Raw genomic sequence first — 21,168 nt, forward strand, 5'->3', positions numbered from 1 at the left:
ATTTTGGCAGAGTAAGAAGACAAGGCTTTCCTGGGTCAGTGCCCTTGTACCAGCAACATTTCCACTGCCTTGAGGAGGTGATTTTGATGGATTCCTCCTCTGTCTAAACCCTCCTACAAATGAGCATTAAAAGAAGCTTCCGGAGGGCACGTCCTGTTAGCACACCGCTTCTGGAGATCCAGGTTTTTCCTCACTGAAGCCACTCCCTTTTTTGCTTTTAATACACAAGCCACTTTGGCACCTTGGCCACCTATTCCAGCCTACCTCACAGGGATGTTTGGATGTTCAATCAGTTCAGGTTCATGCAGCTCTTGGAAGAAGTGAAGCAATATATATATTATTATTTTATTCACACACAAAAATAAATGTCTTCTTAAACCAGTAACTGTGAACACTTATTGCTACTACCAGTGATATTCTCTGTGGCTTTGAATCAAGGCTTGCTGAGTCATGCAATCTTTCCAAAGAAATAAGTCCATGCAGTCTCACATATTCCCAAGTGATTTGAAAAATCACTACTCTTGGGAGTGAGTGAGTGGAAGACAAAATGGCAATCAAGAAACACCTCCAGTATTGCAAACTTTATATATACATACCCACATATTCCTGACCTCATAAACACAGTGATGGGGTCTGAACTATCTCTACCCAGAAACAAGATTTGGGGTGATATATAGACTGTTTTTGAAAACATCAGACCTGTGTTCAGTAGCAGTCAGAAAAGTAGATTAAATGGCCTGTTTTATTCAGTAGTACACATACAGTCATGAGCTCTATAGTGCTAAAAAGGCAAAAGCAAGGTGGTTTTCATTGTTTCCTCCAAAAGTTGCAGATGCACAATCAACTTCTTTTCTCCCATCACAACTAGTCATGGAGGCAAGGAGTCCATTTTTTTGCATAAATTTCCTACATCTGTCTTGAAAGGATGTTAGGGCAACACAGGGCTGATTTCATCCAGGTGTATCAAAAAGAGACTAGGGGGTTCACCATGGCACTGAAGCCTGTTTTTAAGCAAATTAATTGATCCTCATGTCTCTGAATCTGGAGCTGTATCAAGCCAAAGAAAGAGATGCTTCTTCCCCCCAGCTGTAGCCTTTTTTTGTATCTAAATTGTTTAAAAAGCAGAAACACAAAGCAAATACAGAAATCAGAAAAGGTCAAATTAACACAGAGGTTGTACAGCATTTTATTTCCCTCTTCTTGTCTCAACTTCCTCATTAAAAGCCTGACGATGCTCGTGTCTTCTTAGGCTGAAGAGGACAACATGTCCAAATTTTCCCTGTTATTCTGCAAATATCCTGCACAAAGTTTCTATAAGCTGTATTTGTGCAAGAATAAAAGATCTCTTGACTTCTGCAGCTTTGGATCTGTCAAATGAGGCTAGATCCCTTTCTTCTGAATCTACAACAGGACCGTATTCTATCAGTGTTAAGTGACACTGAAGAGCTACATGTTCCACCTACTTCTGTGGCTTCTTAGACAGAAAAGGCCTGAGGATACAGCAGCAACTTGTGTTTGAAGCTGCCTTGAGTAATCTGCCTGACTGGAGTAATCTTATATTTATATTAGCAACTGAAAAGTCCAGGGACAGTTTTCTGGTGAAGTGGAAGACTACTCACCAGATCTCTTTGCCTCCAAAATAAGACTGTTGCGTTCAAGCTGTGTACCAAGAACTGTGCCAACCCCTGAACCGTGCCCAAGATTTGTTCAGGAGATGGCAGGCTGACCCACTCCTAAGCTACAACAAAGATCCTGATACCATTTAGACATCAGGCTAATCATTGAGCAAACATGTCTCACTGCCCATAAACTGCTCTCATTCAACTTACTACTTACAGATATGGATGATCTATTCTCCATCCCTCAAGCTCCTGCAAGAAAATCTCTGGTATTAGGTCCAGATAAAGTCAGGACACACTGTGCCTCAGATTACCTCCTTGTCCCAACAAAACACATCTCTAGTGTTTAATTCATAGAGGTGTAACTCCAAGCAGAGTGGTCTCCACTTCTGTCTCTAGATGCTGGACCTCACATCCATCGAGGTCTTTTGTTTCACCCAAGAAGCCACCCTCACTACCACATGTGGGTAACTTTCAGGCTCATTGTCCCATTTTTGCCCAATTTCTATGGACCCTCTTGAGTCCCCATCTCACCTCTGCACTCCCCATGTCTCCTGAGCGGAGCCTGGGGTTGGCCCCATGTCGGACGGCTCACACAGGGACGCTCGCTCGACAAGGACCTGCTTCTCCTGCACCAGTTTGCTGGCTTTTCTCTCTCACGCACTGACCACTGAGAGCTCTTCCTAAGAAATTCCGCATCCCATGTCTATTGAGAACTTCCCTCCTAGGAAACCTTTGTTTTTTCTCTTGCATAGCTGGCAGGAAGGCAGCTGGACCCAAATTCTTTGACAGTGCAACTCAAGCTATGGTACAAGCCAGATGGTAGAAAAGAGATCTCTTGATTGATGCACACCTCCCAAAGCTAATGCAGGACCTCAGAAAATCTCCTTGATCACTTGAGGAATAAAACAGTTTTCAAAATGATTGCAATAGGGACTTTCCAAACATTTGCTGATCAGTGACTTCTTCCCCTCACAGCTGTCTTCTGTGGCAGGGACCCAGACTGGAGATGGTCCTACGGCTGATCTTGGAGAGGCACCTCAGTCACTAGGACTGGAGATCCCCTGCTGAAACTAGTTTCATGCATGAGCAGCCTCTATCAAGTGCTCCCCGAAGGGTAACGAACATCGTGTACCTTCCGCCCACAGACATCTTCACTGTGTCTGCAAAAGTCTGTGCCTCTCACCGTCATTTTTTCCTTGCTCTTAACTTTGGGACAGGGCAAATCAACACCACTGCTTGCTGCCACATGTTTTTTTTTTTCTCCTAGCCCATAGGAGATTACCACTAAATTAATCCTCCCCTTCTGTTCTGGCAGTTTACTTGCCCATCAGTTGTAATCAAAAGCAGGCTCTCTGCTTCAGGTCCAAAGCCATTTGCACTCCTTGCCACGCAGCCCAGAAAACAGACCACAAGTGCCAATTTCCCAAGCTGAAAAGGCAAACAACAAACCAACAAGCCCCTGAAGGAACAGTGTGCCAAAAAGATGAGTTTACCCTTTCTGGGTGACGAATTGCCATTTCTTCACAAGGACAGGTCCCATACAAAATCCCCCACCCACTCCTTTGCTTCCAGGTCAAATATTAATCCTGACAGTCACCTCAAGATCAACCACTTCCCATCAGTAACAGCCTTACTGTTTTCTCTGCGCATGGGCAACTGTTTGCCAGCACCTTCTCCTGGTGCTCAAAGAGAAGGGGGAAGAGGGGCACCGTGCCCAGGATCCCTTTCCCCAGTGCCAAGCAGGCTTCAAGGGGTCTGTGATCACCCCAGGTGTATTTATCTTTCCATGGAGGGAGCCTGGACCTGGGACAAGCATTGCTGTCACTCTCCAGCTGGAGCTGGAGGAGGGAGGTGAGGAGGACGGAGCTCTTCCCTTTTTTCCTTCCCTCTCCCCGACGTTGTTTGGTTCCAAAGAGCATTGAACAACATGTGATGGCATGGGCTGACTGTGTCAGGGTTTGCTCAGCAGCCTCACTCCCCAAAACAAACACCCCTGCCCCTCGTGCCGCCTGGGACAGGCAGGAGGAGAATTATGCAAGGAGCAGACAAGCACATTTTCCTTCTCCATTAAATCCTGTTATTTTTGCAAGCAAACTTCACCCTTGACGGTTGCCTTATGGATGGCCATGTTTTATGATCACGGACTGCCCCTTTCTTTACCTCTTTTTGGCGATGTTTTCAGAAATGAAGCTGAGGGCGCGTGTGGATGGGGTGCCTGTCTGAAATCTTGAGCAGGTGCAGAGCGGTTTGGGTTGCGGGGTTGCATCTATGTCCTAGCTCACAGATCAGAAATCAGACAGCTGGCCAATGTTCCCTATGGCTTGTTTAAAATAAATTTCCAGCACACACAGACACAGAGTGTTTTAACATAAAAGACTGACTCCTCAAAACTTCTTTTCCCATGTTCAGGAGGAAAACAGAGGAGAGATGACAGAGGATTCCTCCGACATCCCCTGCCTGAAGTAAAAGGAGGAGGCAACACAGTACAGAACACAACGAGGGGCAAATGATTTCACCTCCTGTACCCCTCCTCTCCACTGGTGGGGTTGGTGAAGACACCAAATGTAAACCCAACAGCCCATTTAAGAGCCTGTGCCTCTGCCTCAACAATGTGTGTGAAAATACATGGCCTTTCCCTAGACCACCACTGCTCACCCCAGTTCTCACAGCTTCCTGGCAGAGGTCTGAAGCTCCATTTTCTCATCATGTTCCCCAAGAACTTCATCACAGCAATCCAAAACTGGAAGTCCAGGAGGTGCAAAGAGAGGCAGGTGTGGGTTTGATACCCCAAGCATCTTCTGGATGTTGTGCCCATCACAGGAGACAGACAGAAATGAGGCTTCCCCTCCTCCCCTTGGACTTCAGGGGGCCGTGGAGCTGCTGCCAGTCCTGTCTGTCCTGCCAGCATTACATAATTGCCCAACCTGCTGAGCAGGGAAAAATGTTCACGAACCACGGAGGGGAATTTGTCCTGCTTTGCCATCTGCCATCTCGCCCCTCCTCAACTTCCTCATCTGCCCTGAACTGTAAAGAAGATTTTTACTTGTTTCTAAAATCCTAGTCCTGACATAGCAAGCTAATGTGGTTTTTTTCACAAACTGAAGCACCTGCTTTATGCCCTACAGCCCGTTTACCAGACACAGACCTCTCTGCCCTCTGCATGCAGACATAGTTCACCTCCTGCTGTTATTCTCCATCGCTTCAGTTTGCTGCTGTCACTGAAGCAGTAAAAAATTAAGCATCCTCCTGACTTGATTTCATTAATGATTCTTGGCTTATACTGTTTGTCTGAAAAAAACCCTCACTTGCAGTTCTCATATGTCTCAGGAGTAGCATTGCTTGGAGACAAGCACAAGTATTAAGTACAAAGCTCTGGTGACACTTCCTCTGGTCCATCTTACGCATCACTGTCCTTCATGTGGATGAAAAAAAATTCAGATTTTTTTTTTGAGATACAGAAAAAGGTTACAAGGTGATAGAGGATGTGGAGACATCATAAGCAAGCAGACTTGGTACATTGAATCTACGAAATCAGAAAAAGAGAGTCTCTTCATAACCACATCAGGAAGGTGACTAGCAGTGAGGGAAAATTTTATTAAACCAAAGTCTTTTTGGACAAAGAATGGGTAGGTTTAGATTCCCCACAAAGGCTAGACTTCGGAAGAAGGTTCAGACCATCAGAGTAGGATATGGGAATTCAGTGCCTGTAGGAGCAGTGAGCAACACGACCTCACCATCTTCAGGACAAAGCTTAGCTGATTGCTGAACGGCAGTTGGGATGCAGTCTCCTATGATACAGTGGTGTCCCTTCCAGTCCTTTCTGACTAATGACTGCTTCAAGGTTTGCTACAAATCCATGGCTAAAGTCACAAATATAAGATGCAGAGAGTAACTGAGCTCTGAACCATTCTAGAAGAACATCTGGAAGACCGAAGCTACTACCGTGTCTGCCGATTCCATAGCCAGGAGGGGAAATACCCACAACCCTTTCACCCCTACCCTGCCTTCAACTTCAGCCCCACCACTCCGACCCAAGCCAGGACTGACGCTCTGATCCTTTCCTGCAGTCAAGGAGGAGGGTTTGTTGGCTCCTCGTTTCACACAGCCTTGCAGGCCAGCTGCCCTGCTACGCTCACCGTGCCCGGTGGCTGGGGGGAGGACAGGCTGTCACAAGACCATGGCCAAGAGCCATGGGGCATCAGCAGATCTGTGCGGTTTGCAGTATTGCGGATCGCAGGAACCCACCTCCCTCCTCCTCCAATCCTGAGTCCTCACCGGGCGCAGCCCCCCAGCTGGCACGGGGCCTGCAAGCACGGAGTGATTTGGCTGCTCAGGTCAGCTAGCATGGTTTGGTCATTGCTCAGGTCAGGCATCTTCAAATCTGTTAGGTTGCAACATCTTCATACATCACCAGTCTCTACAGTAACGGGCAATGAACTCGCTGTTCTTCAATCACTCCCCCGCCCCCCTAGTTCTCCGCACTGCTCCATCCCAGAGCCTTTATAAGTAGAGGGACTAACCGTCTTCTGCCTGGAACTTCAGCTTCTGTCCGTCTTTGAGTATCTTCATACCTGCAAAGACTCTCCTACTACCAGCTGGCAGTCATGAGAATCCTTTTCTTCCTCGTTGCTGTTCTCTTCTTCCTCTTCCAGGCTGCTCCAGGTAAGTTTGAAAATAGATGAGATGAAGGCTAAAAGGGTGCATGTGCAGAGAAGTCCATTAGAGCCCAGTGCTGAGGTTCAGATTACCTCTGTGCTCTTGGACACCATGAGTTTCATATTAGAAGTCCCCTTCCCTAGTCACAGTCCTAATCTTTAAGCTATTGAGTCGAGGTCCTTGGTAGTCTTCCTCAGGGTCTCCTTCTAGCATCTTGCGTTCCAGTCACACGATGACATGGCGGAAAAAAAGGTGGTCCTGTGTATTGAGGCAATTCTTACACTGATACTTAACATGCAACTCTGCAATGTGAGAGCTTTCTCTTCTCACTTTCGCACCCACACCTCCCGACTGTGTATTTGAGATTAGTAGAGCTCCTTTATTTTTGGAAAAAAAGTAGTTGTGACTATGGGTCTTTGCCTGAACTCTATACTGTCCATGTGCATTAAGTGGGTTTAGAGCACATGCATGGGTCCAGGCTGTTTGGGCAACTTCAGAGAAGTTTAACCTATTTCCATCCTTGCTTTGGTTTGCGGTGGACTCAAAATTGTACCTACTTTCCTAGAGCAGCAAACACCTGTCTATTCAAAGAAGAAACGTAGAACCACTTAAGCCAAAAGCAGACACTGGTAGGAGCTTTAGACAAAGCCTGTAGCATATGTTTCTGGATTGCTTTCTTGGACTTTTCCTATTTTATGCATCACAAAAAGTATCCTCTATTTCGAAACTATCTGTGAGCTCTGAGATGGCTGCAGGGCTGGTGCAATTCCAGTAGAGTCTCTGGGAAAGGGCAACAAGTAAATTTATATCTCTTCATAAAGACTTACACACAGAAAAGACCCATAAGTCTATAGGGCTTTTTAATTTAGGAGAAAAGGGAAACCAAGGTCTAATGATGTCTTTAAAACCAGCTGAGTGAAATTAACAACACACAATCCTTGGATGATACGTGATTAAGAGAAAAGACTTGAGAACCACTAGGACAAATTGGTTGAAATGTGGTAGATCTAATTTAGAATAAAGCTTACATGCCTTTCAAATTAAGGATAGAGTCCAATTTGATGAGAGGTGTGGATTGAGCTAGACACAGAAAGTACTGGGTCAGATGATCGGGTTTGTGCTTAGCAAGAAGTTGGGGCAGCTGATAAGGGCCTCTTCTGCCTTTTAAGTGCACGGATGCACAAGGCTCCAGGTGATATAAGAGAACCATTTAAATCAGATAAAAATAACACAGTTTGAATCTGAACATCCCAGTGGGAACAAGTAATATCTAGCCTGGAAATACTCTGAACCTGAACTTTGGGCCAGCTTTTCAGCTGCGATAAGCCTGGGTAGATCCCCTGAAGGTGATGGAGCTGCAGTCTTTGCCACCACCTGAACATTTGGCCCTTCAGTTCTGAACATACCAGCATGGTAAAACCAGCATAGCATCTAGTAAACCACGTACAGTACTAGTGACAGCAGTCCCTGACTTTACTTTATGGTGTAGATTTCAGTGTATAACACATTTTAGTTATGAAAATGTTAGTCCCCTTGGTTTGGCTGTGATTAAGATTTATCTTTTCTGAAGTTTTATGCCATCTGTGTTAGCCATACCATATTTTACACAGTAACACAGTGCACAGGTTTCCTGTGAGAGTGCCGCTCATGCTCACAATGCTCAATGCTTCCTGTGAGGAAGCTACTCAAAGTAGAAGATAAAGATTATGAGTCATAAATATGCTTTGCATTTGCTGAAACTTGAACCGAAAGCCTGAAGAAATTCAGTTAGGACATTTTTATTTGAATACCATCACTTTTTATTCTGAGAGTAATGCGGGATTAATTTTAAAAATACATTATTCTGTGTGTCCTTTTTCATATAACATAGTATTTCCGTGTGTAACTGGAACGACAAGCACATGTCTCCAGGAGAGATGCTAAGGAAGCAGACAGCTATCTTCAGGTCACTATTAATCAGGCAGACTGTTTCTCCAGGCTGTAATGGAGAGATGTCAGTTAGTTCGCATTCCATAAGGATGTAAAGACCTTGAGAAGGTGTGATCAGGTTATCCCAGTCACAGACCAGGCACTGTGGCAGGAAACCACATACCACACCAGGTAAAGCCGATGCTGCAACTCTCCAGTCCTCTGCCTTGATAAATGAACATGAATTTTCCCTTGGGTTTTTTTTGCAGCTTACAGCCAAGAAGCTGCTGACACCGTAGCATGCCGGCAAAACCGGGGCTCCTGCTCGTTCGTTGCATGCTCTGCTCCTCTGGTTGACATTGGGACCTGCCGTGGTGGGAAGCTGAAATGCTGCAAATGGTAAGATGAATTCCTCCAGAGAAATGCCGCTGCACCAGTGCAGCTCTTTATTCCCAAGCTAGTTTTGCTCTTAAACTATACCCTGGCAGGTATTCTGGGTCAGCAGCAGCTGCAGCTGGTTAGCTGTGGTGTGCGCTGAGTGGTAACATCCACATCATCCATTTTATCTGGGCTGTTTTACGGCCAGAAACACAGGTCAGGGGTCCAGATCACAAGGATCTCTGGTAGTCTTTCACCCTGCATGTTACCTTACGCCTGTGGTAGTCTGAGACAGCCAAGTATAATTTATTTGTTTGGATGGAGATAGATGGACTAGCTAAGCACCTGATTTTTCTTTGCAGGACACCCAGTTCCTAAAACTGACACTTCACTGACCACACAGACAAGAGCTCTGGGCATCTGAGACATCTCCCATTTTTGACATCAATGGATCCCAGCCTCGGTGCAAACCTGGGGAGCCTTCCCATGGGGCTGAAGACCCTTAGGAGCACAAGAAGACCTGAGGAGGAGTTCTTGTACCCCGATAAAGAGATTTGCAGTTTCAATTCTAATAAAAGCAAGTCACTGTGAAACCACGTTGCTGACATTTGCTTATGTATGTCAGGGTGTTTTTTGCTGTTCTTACTGTCTATAAAAATCAGCCTGTAAATGAAGTTTATTTAACTAAACTAAGTTAATTTAAGTGCATGTGTCATTGAGTCCTGTTAAATCGTCCTGCAGAGTGTCTGGGTTGCAGCGATTTGTGTGGCAACATATTTATTAATAAATCACAAAGCACGAGAACCCATTCCCTCTTCCATCCCAGTCCAGGGCACCAGGCTGGGGTTCAGGAGACAGGCTCACTCCTCCGCTCCTCTAGAGGATTGCAGCTGAAGTGCTGGGAATGGCGATGCAGAGAAAGCCCAGGGTGGCAGAAGACCAACTTCAGGTCTTGAAACTGCCTTGCCACATTCACGTCTTTCTGCTCCTGATGCCTCTATTTAGTCTAGACCAGCATCAGGATTTTACTTCTCTGGATCCTAAACTAGTCAAACTATTTACCACTGCCCTATGCTGGCTGGAGGCAGTGGTTTGCACGTCCATCAGCCTGGAGTCTCGGCACCTGCTGTTACAAGGTCTAGATGCATCCCCTGCTTGCTTTCCCCATCCCTAAGATCCCTGGGTGCTAAGACCAAAAGGTTTTGAGATAAGGGATTACTAAAAGTATCCATGCTCTCCATGCCATGAGCTGCTATGGATGGGTTTAGGACTGCCACGGGCCCTGAACACGGCCACTTTGTCCCAGATTTCTACTAGCCTAATCACACTGGGTTTGGGGAAGTTATTCTTGGCTGTTACTGGTCAACCTAATAATGAATAGGACAAGGGCATATTCCTGTCCATACATGGGTTTGATTTCTTCTCCTCTTCTTAGATAAGTTTACCATAAGGCACATGTCACATGGACCCCAGGTGAGATGAGAGCCAGGTCCTCTAGCAAAAACACACACCAAGGCAATTCCTCACAGGTATAAGGATCAAACACAAGTCTTCTGGAGCAAGTTTATTAAAATTTCTTGAGACACGTAGACTATGAAATATGAACCCCCCAGCTGAGCGTTCAGTGTCTCCTGGAGACATTTGTCTTCTAGCGTTATTCACATTATTGCTAACTCTAAAGGGAAAAGAAAATAATTAATATCTGTTTTGAGGGCCAAAGGAAGAACCTGCTTTGCATCGGGACAGACTTCTGCATGTTGGTGGTCTGCTCTCTGAGATAGATGTTGGTGGCTGCAATATAGTTTCAACAGAAAAAAAAACATTTTAGAAAAATGAGAAATATTGGTCTTTTCTGGGTGGTTCAAGAATTGCTTTAAAGTTTCTTCAGGTGTTTAAGTTTGTTTGTGGAGGAGTTTGTGTTCTTTCTGTTGTTGTTCATGTTTTGGTGTGTGCATGTGTGTGTTAAATGCATATTTTCAGCTCAAAATTCCAGATTTTCCAATGGGATGATACAGCTCTTACATTGCCAGAAGCTCTGCTTAGCCCATCTGAGATGCCCACGGTCACTATTCATACTGCAAAAAAGAAAAGAAACTTTCAGGTTTTGTACTTATAACCAGGAAAGGACTCGAATAAAAAGCACAGAAAAGATTGAATGAGCACCAAGAGCTGATATTCCTGGATAACTTGTCAGTGCTTAGTAGGATATTCACAGTCCTGCTGCTGCTGAATTTTAATCATAAATTGCCTTTCTATTTTACCTAATAATGAATTGCCTGGTCTCTGTACCTGAAGCTTCCTACTCATCTTGAAATCTCTGGTATGGAGAGGAATTTCTGCTGCTGATGTTTTGTTTTTAACATCTTTTCTATTAATATTGAACAAAGATTAAAGAAGACCTTCCAAAAATAAGACTAGCTGCAGCATATTACAGCAAAAAGAAACAGAAAATGAAATATTAGAATCAGTGGAGGCAGAGTGTAAATTTTTATGGATATTTGTTTCTGCGGTTTCATATTGGAGTAAAGATACAGGCTGAACTTTAGGATTCCAGTAAGGAATTCAAGAAAAAATACGATTTAAAGTTTTGGTTTTGTCTAAAAGGGGAGAATTATGGAACTAGAGAAAACATCTAGCAGAACAATGTAACTTTCAGGTTGTTCTTCTGACTGTGAGACTTTGCAATGGGCAGGATGCAGGTTTCCTATCAACCTGACCCAAATGCCTCAGGTCTCCAGTGTGCACAATGAGACATGTCCTTTGGAGCCAGCATTACTCATCACAAGCAGTCTGAGTTAGCTAATGGGAACAGAAGAAAAAAAAGAGTTCATTTCTAGCTAATTACTTATCTCTGCCAAAGAGATTTGACTGTGATCTTTCCCATGAGGCATTTGAGCTACATCGTTAATGGTACAGAGAGAACTAGTGAGGAAATCCTCAGGAAATCCTATATCTGAGTGTGCAGAGTCTCTGCTCCCTTGCCGGCTTGCACTAGAGGAGTTTCGCATCTAAAGGGTGGACTGGATGTGTGAAAGTGAATAATAAAGACATTCCCCCAAGAAGCACTTGATCTTCATCAAATCCGTAACTCACCACAGTCCGACAGCAAGGGACTCCTTGCGTGCAATGTCCGAAGGACCTCATATTCGGTAGAGGACAGTGGTCGGTGGAACAGGTACCCCCAGCCTGTTTGCATTGCACATCGTTACTAGGTGCACGCATGAAACCTGCACAAAAAAGTCCCCAGAGTCTTGATATTCCTTCCCAAAGAAGACTAAGAGCAAGTTAGGGTTATAGTGTGACAGCAATAGTCTAGCCTGCCTGCAGGCTGCCTCAGTCTGTACCATTAAATTCCCCAGTTTTCCAATCAGGAGGGTTCCCAATGGACCCAGCTAGCTAAACTCTAGAACTGGCTAGACCCAGCTAGTTCACTGCTAAAGTGTGCCCAACACACTGGCAGCACTAGCTGGCCTGAGACAAAAGGGACTAAAACCCATTTTATTTCCATTTCTATTTTAGGTTCTCCATACTCACAATCTTCCCTCTGCATTTCCTTTGATTTTACCTAAAGGGTCTTACCTAAAGTGCCTTGGAGCACTAAAAGGAGAACAGCAAAGAAAAGGGAAAAGATCTTCATGTCCGAATTCAGTGCCACCAAACACAACAGTTACTAAAAAAAAAAACACAGAAAGACCTCGTGCATTTAACCTGCATTTGTCATTACCCAGTACAAACACTATTTATGACATGCAAGCTGCAAGTTGTTAATAAAAAGTGCCATTTATGTAATAGAGTAAATGTTCTAGAATAAATCTACTGAAATACCACTTTTTGAGGAAAGATACATTTGAAAGCACATTGCATAAGATCAAGAAAGTGTATTTATGCCTATAAATTTTTAAAGAGCTAGATGAATATTGTGATTTTCTTTCCATCAGCTGCAAAGATAGCCTACACCTGCTTCTATATTTGAATCCCATACACCTGGATGTTATAGCTTTAAAAAAAGAAATGTAATTAATTTCCCCCCAATTTTATCCACATCCTATAATATAAGCAAGCTGTTCTTACATCCCTTTTATAACTTATAAGTAATGTTGCTACATGCACAAAATCACCGGTACTTCCATTTAGAGTTTTTTCTATTTTTATTTGAGCAATCATACTGGGTCTAGCTGGGATGGAGTTAACTTTCTTCATGGCAGCCCATATGGTGTGGTGCTTCATGTTTGTAGCAAGTTGCTTAATGACTAAAATGTCTATTTTATTTAAGTATCATATATTTTGTTTCAGATATGTGTAGATAATGACTTAAGCCATTCCAATTTCTCTGGATAATAAACACTCAGAAGCTTTAATTATTCAAATAATAGCCATTTTTGTTGCTTACAAGCCAGTAGTAAGTCCTTGAAAATGTCTTTACAGAAAAAGCTAAGCCATCTATGCCTTCCCTCCATAACACCTCTATAATGTGTGCCAGCTGAAAGCCTCAAAGGATCTCTCCACCATCATTGCTTGCTGCAGATTCCAATTAACTTTTGAAAATGACACAAACTATTATAATCATTCAGAATCACCATTATTTTTATAATAATCAGCTAAACGCATCACTGAAATATCAAGCATTGTACATTTTGGCTGTTTATGAGGATTTAATTAAGCCACAAAATTATACATCTTGAAATGATTAATTTCTTTTTAGAGAAGCAAAAAATATTACCAAAAAGGTATGTATTTTTCTCCTTATAGTTGAAACTGAGGGGAAACCTTCAGCTCACCTTAGAGGACTTCAAGAGAGGGGGCACAGTGGCCAGTCTGTCCTACCTGGTTCCTCTCAAGGGATGGCTTCACAGAGTGACATCTTGCCCCAAAACAACCATCTTTATATCTCCCTGTGGATGCCAGAGCTGCCACAGACCAGCTGGCCAAGGACATGGGCTTCTCACGGCAATTCCCAGAAATGTCGCTTCCCAGCAGCCGATAAGAAACGGTGACTGCTCGTGAACTCTCTCCCCTTTCTCTGGCACACGAGTTGGCTCTTCCTAAAAGCACCTGACAGCACCTCGGTTTGTGTAGAACACATCGATCCACCGTGAACAAAGTATCCTGGGACAGATAATGAAAGCTGCTGGTTTGGATCCTAATTCTACAGGGCTGTCCCATGGCCGCAGTGCCTGGTACTGACTGCAGAAAGGTCGTCTCTGAAGCCTGGAGATACCTCCCACAGCACCTAAACAGCTATATTAACGAAGCTCAGTTTCTGCACAAGACTTAAAAAAAAAAAAAAAGCTCCTGATAGGTCTTGTGAGCTGTGGAAAATGTCTTGAGAGCAGAGAGGAGTTGAGCACCCAGCCTAGTTCGAGCAATTTTTTTGCAGCAGCACGATCACACAGAAGAGCACACTTATCTGTGCACCAAGAACATTTTCATTTTCATGCATTTACCACATCTGTATTCTGCTCATTGCAGAACAAGTAACTAGGGTTGGAATAATTAAAGTTTCAGGGAGGCACCCACTTCCATGCACCCACTTGCTAGGCGGCCAGAGGAAACAACCTCCACTGTTTTGGTCAAACATGTGCCGCCAGAGGATTTGGACCGGAGACACTGATGGCAGCACTGGCGTCTCCTGGACCCTGAAGGCACCCAGGTGAGCCCAGAAAAAGGATGTTGTGTTTTGATTGTCATACTACTAAAAGCCTAGAAAAAAACTCCGACGTCCTTGTACTCCAAACAGCCATCCAAAACCCATCCACCTACCCAGGTCACCCGCCTCCCAGAAGAGGGCAATGAAGAGCTAATATTGAAATATCTCTCCAGCAGCCTTCTTCAGCTGAGTACGTAAATTATTCTGACAGCAGGGTTTTATGGATTTTCTTCTTAATTATACTGATCTCTTCTGATTCCCAGCATTGATATGTTAGTGAATTATGTTTTCTGACAGCCCAACCTCAACACCCTCGGTGTTTGGCAATGTGCTGTGGACTCCTGCAATGGACAAGGCGGCGATCCTTGCTCTGAAAATCCTATTGAACCTAACAGGTAACAGGCAGCAGGTTCAGGGAGAAGGAGCGTGGGATTCCCTTTGCCTCTGCGGCTGGAGACAGCCGACGATGAACGCCTGCGGAGGTGGGACACATTTGCTTCCTTTAGAAATCATCAGTCTCTGTGTTGCAGGACCTCAAAGTCCTGTTTTCTGGGGTCCAAGTGAAAGGAAAAAAAATCCAAATAGGTGCTTTAACTGCCTAGAGACAGCTATTTTGCTAAATCCCATTCTTGTATAATTTAATTGATGGAACATGTATATGTGCTTTACAGTGCGGAGGACCATTTGTTTCCATGAGTGGGGATTTTTTCTTTTTAAAAAATTTTCTTAAGCAATCAGATGATGAAATGTAAAGAGGCAGAAATAAACACTATGAATATTAAATCCCTAAATGTGTTCAGAGAGGCGCAGAGCTCTGAACTGAGCCTTTAGGGTCTGTTTCACCGCAGTAAATGCAGACAAGCAGAAGACGGACAACCAGTCAAGTCCTGAAAAGGACCTTAAAATAGGGTAAAACCACTCTTTCCTCCTGTTTCCCACTTTGTGCCTGTGTCAGCTGCCCAAAGTGGTACAAAACAGATCAAAGCTCAAATATGAATCAAGACTGGGATAAGATCTTCAATTAATGAATTATATCTGTTGTTATACTTGATAGTAAACTTACTTTAAATTTCTTAAATATGGTAATTAAACTGTGTAATTTTAATTACAGTATACTATTATTGACTGCATATTGTTTTGGCTACTCAAGCTCACAAAAATACATGTTTGTTGGCAATTAAACACGTGTAATAAAAGAATTAATATTGCATGTCAATTAATATTGTGGGCTGAAAGCATTTTGACAGCTGTATGTCTTATTCAGTTTCCTTTCTCTGCCATACTGCAAAGCGTCCTGTGTGGAGCCCTAAAAATCATGTTCTTCTTTTAAACAGAGAGCACGTGCAGGCACATGCACACACACGCACATGTGCATGTATACATTCCTAATATATAAATGTTGTAAGAGAAATAAAAGCTGAATTTTCTAAACCGCTTTATATTTTATCTTAGCTGAAGAACATGCAAATGGAAAAGAATAAACCAGATATTCTAATATGTGATTTACTCAGGAATAGTCAGGATATTAATTAAGTAATTGTTTTAAAGTTACACATACTCTGTAAGGATGGCATTTCTCACTCTCACATTTCTCTACAGTCCTCCTAGCAAATCCATACTAATTAATTATATATATATATATAATGTTGTTAATATGAGTATGTGGAAGGACTCTTCTAAATCCTAGCTGGCTTTTTATCACTCAGCATGCCCCAGACTCCTGTCCTCTGTGAATATCCAGGTCTCAATTCTTCTGCTCCCACTTAGCCAAGTGCCACCTGGGATGGCCCTAGATCCCACCTGGCCCCCCAGTTGCTCCGGCAAGGCTTGGTCTCCTCTCTCCTGACCTTCTCCACCAGCTCCGGGTGGAGGTCTTGGACAGTCCAGAGCACTACAAATTGCTCTAAATGCTGGTGTGAAGGCAACTGGGTTAAACCTGTGTGTCTATATATTGCCTCCGTCATGCCGCAGCTTACCTCTGATGGTAGGACGTCCTCAGCCTCCTTGAAGCCATAGGATCCTTCACCTTCTCTTCGCCACCCTCTTCCTCCAGCGTCCTCCGTGCAAATGACGGGAAGGGATGACAGACCTTTGGTATGATTGCCCAACCTTTGTCCTCACGGCACGTCCACAATTTGGAAAAAAAAAAGGTATGACATCCAGCCATGGAACAATCCTGCTGTCCATTCGGTGGCCTTGGCCAGCCCCGTGGAAACCTGCCCAGACCTGACTTGGCCAAATCCTGCCTGGAAATCATCAGAGCTGTCAAACCTCTGGTTACATCCAGAGCTTCCTCCCACCTCTCCCCTTTTATAACTCCAGATGCACAAGAATCGCACAGCCCAGCTGCCAGGGCAGCACGGAACGCGACAAAGCACAGCGACGTGTCTGATGGCCAAGCTAACAGCAGCTGTGTGCCTCTGGGTCTTCCCACCATCCTCCAGCCATGGAAATGAACTCCTCGTGTCGGGGGTTAACCGCTGCAAGGCACGGCTTGACTTTAAATTGTTGGCTCAGGGACAATTATTTGTTGATATTTTTTTTTGGGGGGGGTAAAACTTCTGGAGCAGAGAGTGCGATAAGCAGAGACACATCCAAAGGAGATGGTGTAGCACAGAAGAGTGGGAAGGTCCCAAAGGAACAGGGACCAGGCATCCTGTCAGGATGGGGATAAGGAAAAGTGGAAAGAACGAACATTTCTTGCCATCACAGAAAGGGAAGAAAACCACATAAAATTGCCAGACTAAAGGCAAACCTGGATGAAAGGTTTGCTCACCGGCAGATGCAGGTGACAGGGAGGTCTGCATTTTCTCCATGCCAAAAATCTCAGATTTGGCTCTGTGCTCTAATAAAATCAGTGTTGGAGATCCGGATAATTTTTTCTAATGTGTTCCCTGTGGGTAAAAAAAAAAAAAAAAGGCAGAAATTTCCTCCTCCATGCCATGGCTCACTTGGTGGATTCTTAGGGGTTTAAAAACACATGGCCACATTGGTCACTGCCATAGAAAAAGAGACAGACCATCAGCAGCGCTTCCTAAGCAGGTTTCTCACATGTGCTACCCATTGTCCCTACCCTGGCCAGTGCCATTTGCTGGACTATATGGAATAAACTGTCAATAAAGATGTCCTGACAGAGGATGGAGTTATCCATACTGTTTAGACTTAGAGCAGAAGTGCTTCAGAAATAGGAATTGCTGCTTCTGTGTCCCAGAAAGGACTTAGGCTGAGTAACAGCAAACGTGCTCATGGCTCAGAAACTGTAAAATCTTGACGACCTTCGAAGTCAATATTTAGTGTTTGAATACCTGTATGTATACTGATCCATGTATAATATGTATATGCAAATATACATGCCCACGTATTTAGAGAGAATATGTGACTTCTGACTGCTGTTCAAAAATGGAAGGATTAGAAATGAAATTTCTTCTTAGTAGACTGCTTATCTTTTATAGATAATTTGAGAAATATATATGAGGCTGGCAGGTGTGCTGGTTATCCTGCCAGAGGCTTGGAAGCCTGAGAAAAATTGAGTACAAGTTGGTGTCAGGAAGGACACTGAAACAACAGGAAAAAAACCCGAGTAATCCAGAGAGGAAGTAGCAGAAATAAAAATGTGATCTATCATAAAATCTTATATGAAAGATTGTATTCATGTTATAATTTCATACCTCATCATTTCATTATGCCCTAAACTATTAATTTTGTAATTAATACTCTGAAAAGTAAGCAATGCTTATTCTTTTACTGAGGTGGAGAAAAGACAACCAGAAGGTTAGATGTAAAGGAAAAAATGTTATGAAGGGAAACAATGACCATGCTACAGCTGCAAATTAGGTAATGAAGCTGCGTACAAAAGGCAGAATAAGGAGCCTGGAGGGCCACGGGGAGCAGTCATTGCATGGTCACAGGTATTTTGTGTAACCCTGTGGCCTAACGTATCTTGCACAAACTTGGATGGTCTAAGATGGGTTGCACAAAGATCGGGGACTTTGCAGTGAAAGCAGTCTCAAAGCAGACCCTCCTTTCTCATTGGAAGACACCAAAGTACAGAACAAATTTGGCTGGAAAAGGCTTTTTTCATTGGTCCTTGGCTGCACTGCCAGCATCCCCAAACCTTGATATAAAGAGGTGTGTTTGGGTCTGGGGCACCCACTGGAGACGAGAGACGGACAGGAGTGGTGATCCTCCACCGCCGGTAACGCTCTGCCTGGTTCTGGATAGGCACCCTCGCCTCTTCACCTTTATACATGTCTTTTCCTTTCATTAATCTCAAGTCTAACGAGTATTCTGCTTTCATTAACCCCTTCCTTCATATCACTCCAGTGAGTGCATCCGCTCTGTGCGTGTTCTGCAGAACTGCGGGTTGGTCGCTTGCAGGAGGAAATTGTGTTTGCTGACCTCCAAGGGGAGTGAACAGAGACTCAGAAACCTTCACTCAAGGCACCAGAGACAGAGGGCTTGTCGGTTCAGAAATGTCTAGCTTCCTACAGAACAGGCGTCTAGCCAGCACAGCGGTTCAGAGTTGCATTTTGAGCTACATATCTTGCCTGAATTCCAGTAACATTTTGAGTGAGCTGTCACCTTAATTGATGTTCAAGAGATACAGATGTCTTGTTTAGACTTTCCTAAGGATGATGGTTGGCTTGGTCTCTGAACACTTTGTGAACTGCGGTAGGTTGAAGGTGAATAATTTGCGGGTCTGTGCTGCTACCAGAGTAAGCTGCGTGGTGTTTTATGGGTCTGGAAAATAATTTTTCAATGCAATAAGACCAATATAAAAAAAAAAAAAAACAAAACAGCCACCAAAACACCATAGAATCTGAGAATAATTTGGATTGGAAGGGACTCCAGGAGCTTCTAGTCTGAACTCATGCTCAAAGCAGGGGTAGTTAGGTCATGTTGCTTAGAGGTATATTTGCTGAAATTTTTAGTATCTCCAAGGATGCAGTTTTCGCTCTGCTCTCTGTTCAAGTCCATTGTATTTTCTAAGATTTTGGGTTTGGTTGGTCAGGGCATGTTTTAAGTGGTTCCTCATCTCCCAGTCAGGAGGGGACCCTCCATTCCATGTCTTTCGGTCTTGTGGTCTCTGCTCATTACAGGTAAGGAATTGGCATCCCAGCTGTGGCCATGAGGATCCTTTACCAGCTCCTGGTTGTCCTCTTTGTGATGCTCCAAGGGGCTGCAGGTAAGGGGTGAGGGGAGTAGAGAGAGGAATTAGAGGAGATAAAGAGAGTGCATCCACTTCTGCTCACTTTCATGGTAAATGACTGTTCTTTTCCCACCGTGCAGGTCAGCCCTTCACTCATAGGCCATTCGATCCTTGTCTAATGCAAAATGGACGCTGCTTCCCAGGGATATGTCGTCGACCCTATTACTGGATTGGAACATGTCTTAATGGATATTCTTGCTGCAGAAAGTACGTAGAAGTGCAGGGATCACTGTGGCAATGACTGATATCTTCCTTATCTTTCCTCCAGAGAAACATCTAAGGGGCACAGCTCCTGCCACCATCCTGTCTCACTTCTCCAATGCCAAACCTGCTGGCAGAGAGGGTCCTCAGGGACCATTCGCGTCCCATGGCGGCCTCTGCTCTGGTGCCATAAAATAAAGGGAACGTCACTGCAGAAAACCTACTGGTGGGTAACCTGAGACTCTCTCTTCTTCACCATGCAGGGGGTGGAGTAGCTGAAGACTCCCTGGATTCTTCTTGGAAATCCTTTCTGCTTCTACCGAATGGCCTTGGCCTCTGAATCACCTTGATCCCATCGCTCCTGGTGGCAACAGTTCCTGCTGCAACAAAAAGCTCTCAAAATCTTCCTTTGCAGTGAAGCAAATACCAGTGTCTGCAAAAACCCCATAAATATCAACTAGGCAACACTGGGGAATTTATTTCTTTCCCCCCCCTTTAATAAAATCAGTTACAATGGCATTCATATGGTTGAGCCTTGAGTGTTTTTTGTAGGGAAGGAGGGATATTTCATACAACTGCTCACACCACAGGCAGTAACGCAGAGGTGGGCTGGTGGCTTTTACAGCTAGACATTTCTCCACTTGCACCCCACTGCACCCCCAGGGAAAAGGGAGGTCATTTCATCCCCACCTTCCCAATGCCCATATTCCTGGGACACTCCTGCAGTGACCACGGCATCTTTGTCAGGGATGAAACCTCGCTTCTCTCTGTGATGAGTTCATGGGTGCTTCTGTCCAGCAGGTACACATTCTGGTAGTTTCCAGGCTGCTTTTTGAAGGTATTACAGTATTTTTGACTGAGATGTCAGAGACAGAATCCGTGCTTTCTGTCTCTTTTTCCCTGCCATCATGGCCTAGCAGTGTAGAAAATGCCAGGATATCACCAGGTGCTTCCTTGAGAGGGCTTGCAGGCATCGGAGAAATTTCACTTCTGAAGCACGTCATGCAAAGGAAAACCAGGAACATTTTAGATAACATCAGACCCTTGATAGTGACACAACCCCCAAAAAATGTACAAAGAAGGAAAGAGACTAGCAAGCACATTTCCAAAAGTTATGGATGTGCAACACAGCGATTTGGCCGTTATCTTCTCAGAAGCAGTTGCTGAATGTGCACAGAACAGTGCCCAGTCAAATACATTACCAAACTTGAGGGTTTGACTCCTAATGGCTTGCTGAGTGGGTTTGGAGAGGTGCCCATGTATGTAAAAAACCCTCTGAAGGGGAAATGCTGTCTTTGTTAGAGACACAGCTCCCATTTATACCGTTCCGCAGAATGAGTGCTTACGGCTCTTCAGCTTGCAGGAGACGCTGTAGCACAGTATCTCCTGATGCAACGTTCCTGGGTTTCTTGTATCCTTACTGTTACTTTTGCCTTCATTCTAGCACTCTTATTGTAAATGTTTGTACTTTGGTTAAAAATCTTTAGAACAATTTGTCTCCATTAACTATAAAGGAAGAGCAGTGAAAATAGCTCAGACTTCGGTGC

General features: G+C 44.2%; 3 protein-coding genes across 4 annotated transcripts; 2 read left to right on the forward strand and 1 right to left on the reverse strand.

Moving 5' to 3' along the window:
- Positions 1–6,124: 6,124 nt before the first annotated feature.
- Positions 6,125–9,157, forward strand: LOC142041158 (gallinacin-9). Of its 2 annotated transcripts, XR_012653366.1 has the most exons (3): positions 6,172–6,284; positions 8,456–8,585; positions 8,927–9,157. XR_012653366.1 is itself a non-coding variant. In XM_075049815.1 (2 exons), exons 1-2 carry the CDS (start codon positions 6,227–6,229, stop codon positions 8,587–8,589), a joined length of 192 nt encoding a protein of 63 aa, XP_074905916.1. In that variant the 5' UTR covers positions 6,125–6,226. The 2 variants fall into 2 exon arrangements, 1 of the variants encoding a protein (XP_074905916.1); XM_075049815.1 differs by lacking the exon at positions 8,927–9,157 and having other exon boundaries at positions 6,125–6,284; positions 8,456–8,589.
- A 1,018-nt stretch (positions 9,158–10,175) lies between these two features.
- LOC142041159 (gallinacin-8-like) lies at positions 10,176–16,283 on the reverse strand. Its single transcript, XM_075049816.1, has 4 exons — positions 16,188–16,283; positions 12,144–12,234; positions 11,658–11,791; positions 10,176–10,639 (listed from the first exon to the last, which is right to left on the reverse strand). The coding sequence occupies exons 2-4, from the start codon at positions 12,199–12,201 to the stop codon at positions 10,631–10,633; spliced, it is 201 nt and encodes a 66-aa protein (XP_074905917.1). The 5' UTR covers positions 12,202–12,234; positions 16,188–16,283; the 3' UTR covers positions 10,176–10,630.
- Positions 16,284–18,332: 2,049 nt separating this feature from the next.
- Positions 18,333–19,661, forward strand: LOC142041186 (ostricacin-3-like). The gene is made up of 3 exons (XM_075049842.1): positions 18,333–18,406; positions 19,311–19,396; positions 19,501–19,661. Exons 2-3 carry the CDS (start codon positions 19,339–19,341, stop codon positions 19,659–19,661), a joined length of 219 nt encoding a protein of 72 aa, XP_074905943.1. The 5' UTR covers positions 18,333–18,406; positions 19,311–19,338.
- The last annotated feature ends 1,507 nt before the right edge of the window (positions 19,662–21,168 follow it).

The sequence above is a fragment of the Buteo buteo genome, chromosome 17 (genome assembly GCF_964188355.1).
Source record: "Buteo buteo chromosome 17, bButBut1.hap1.1, whole genome shotgun sequence".
Classification (NCBI taxonomy): domain Eukaryota; kingdom Metazoa; phylum Chordata; class Aves; order Accipitriformes; family Accipitridae; genus Buteo; species Buteo buteo.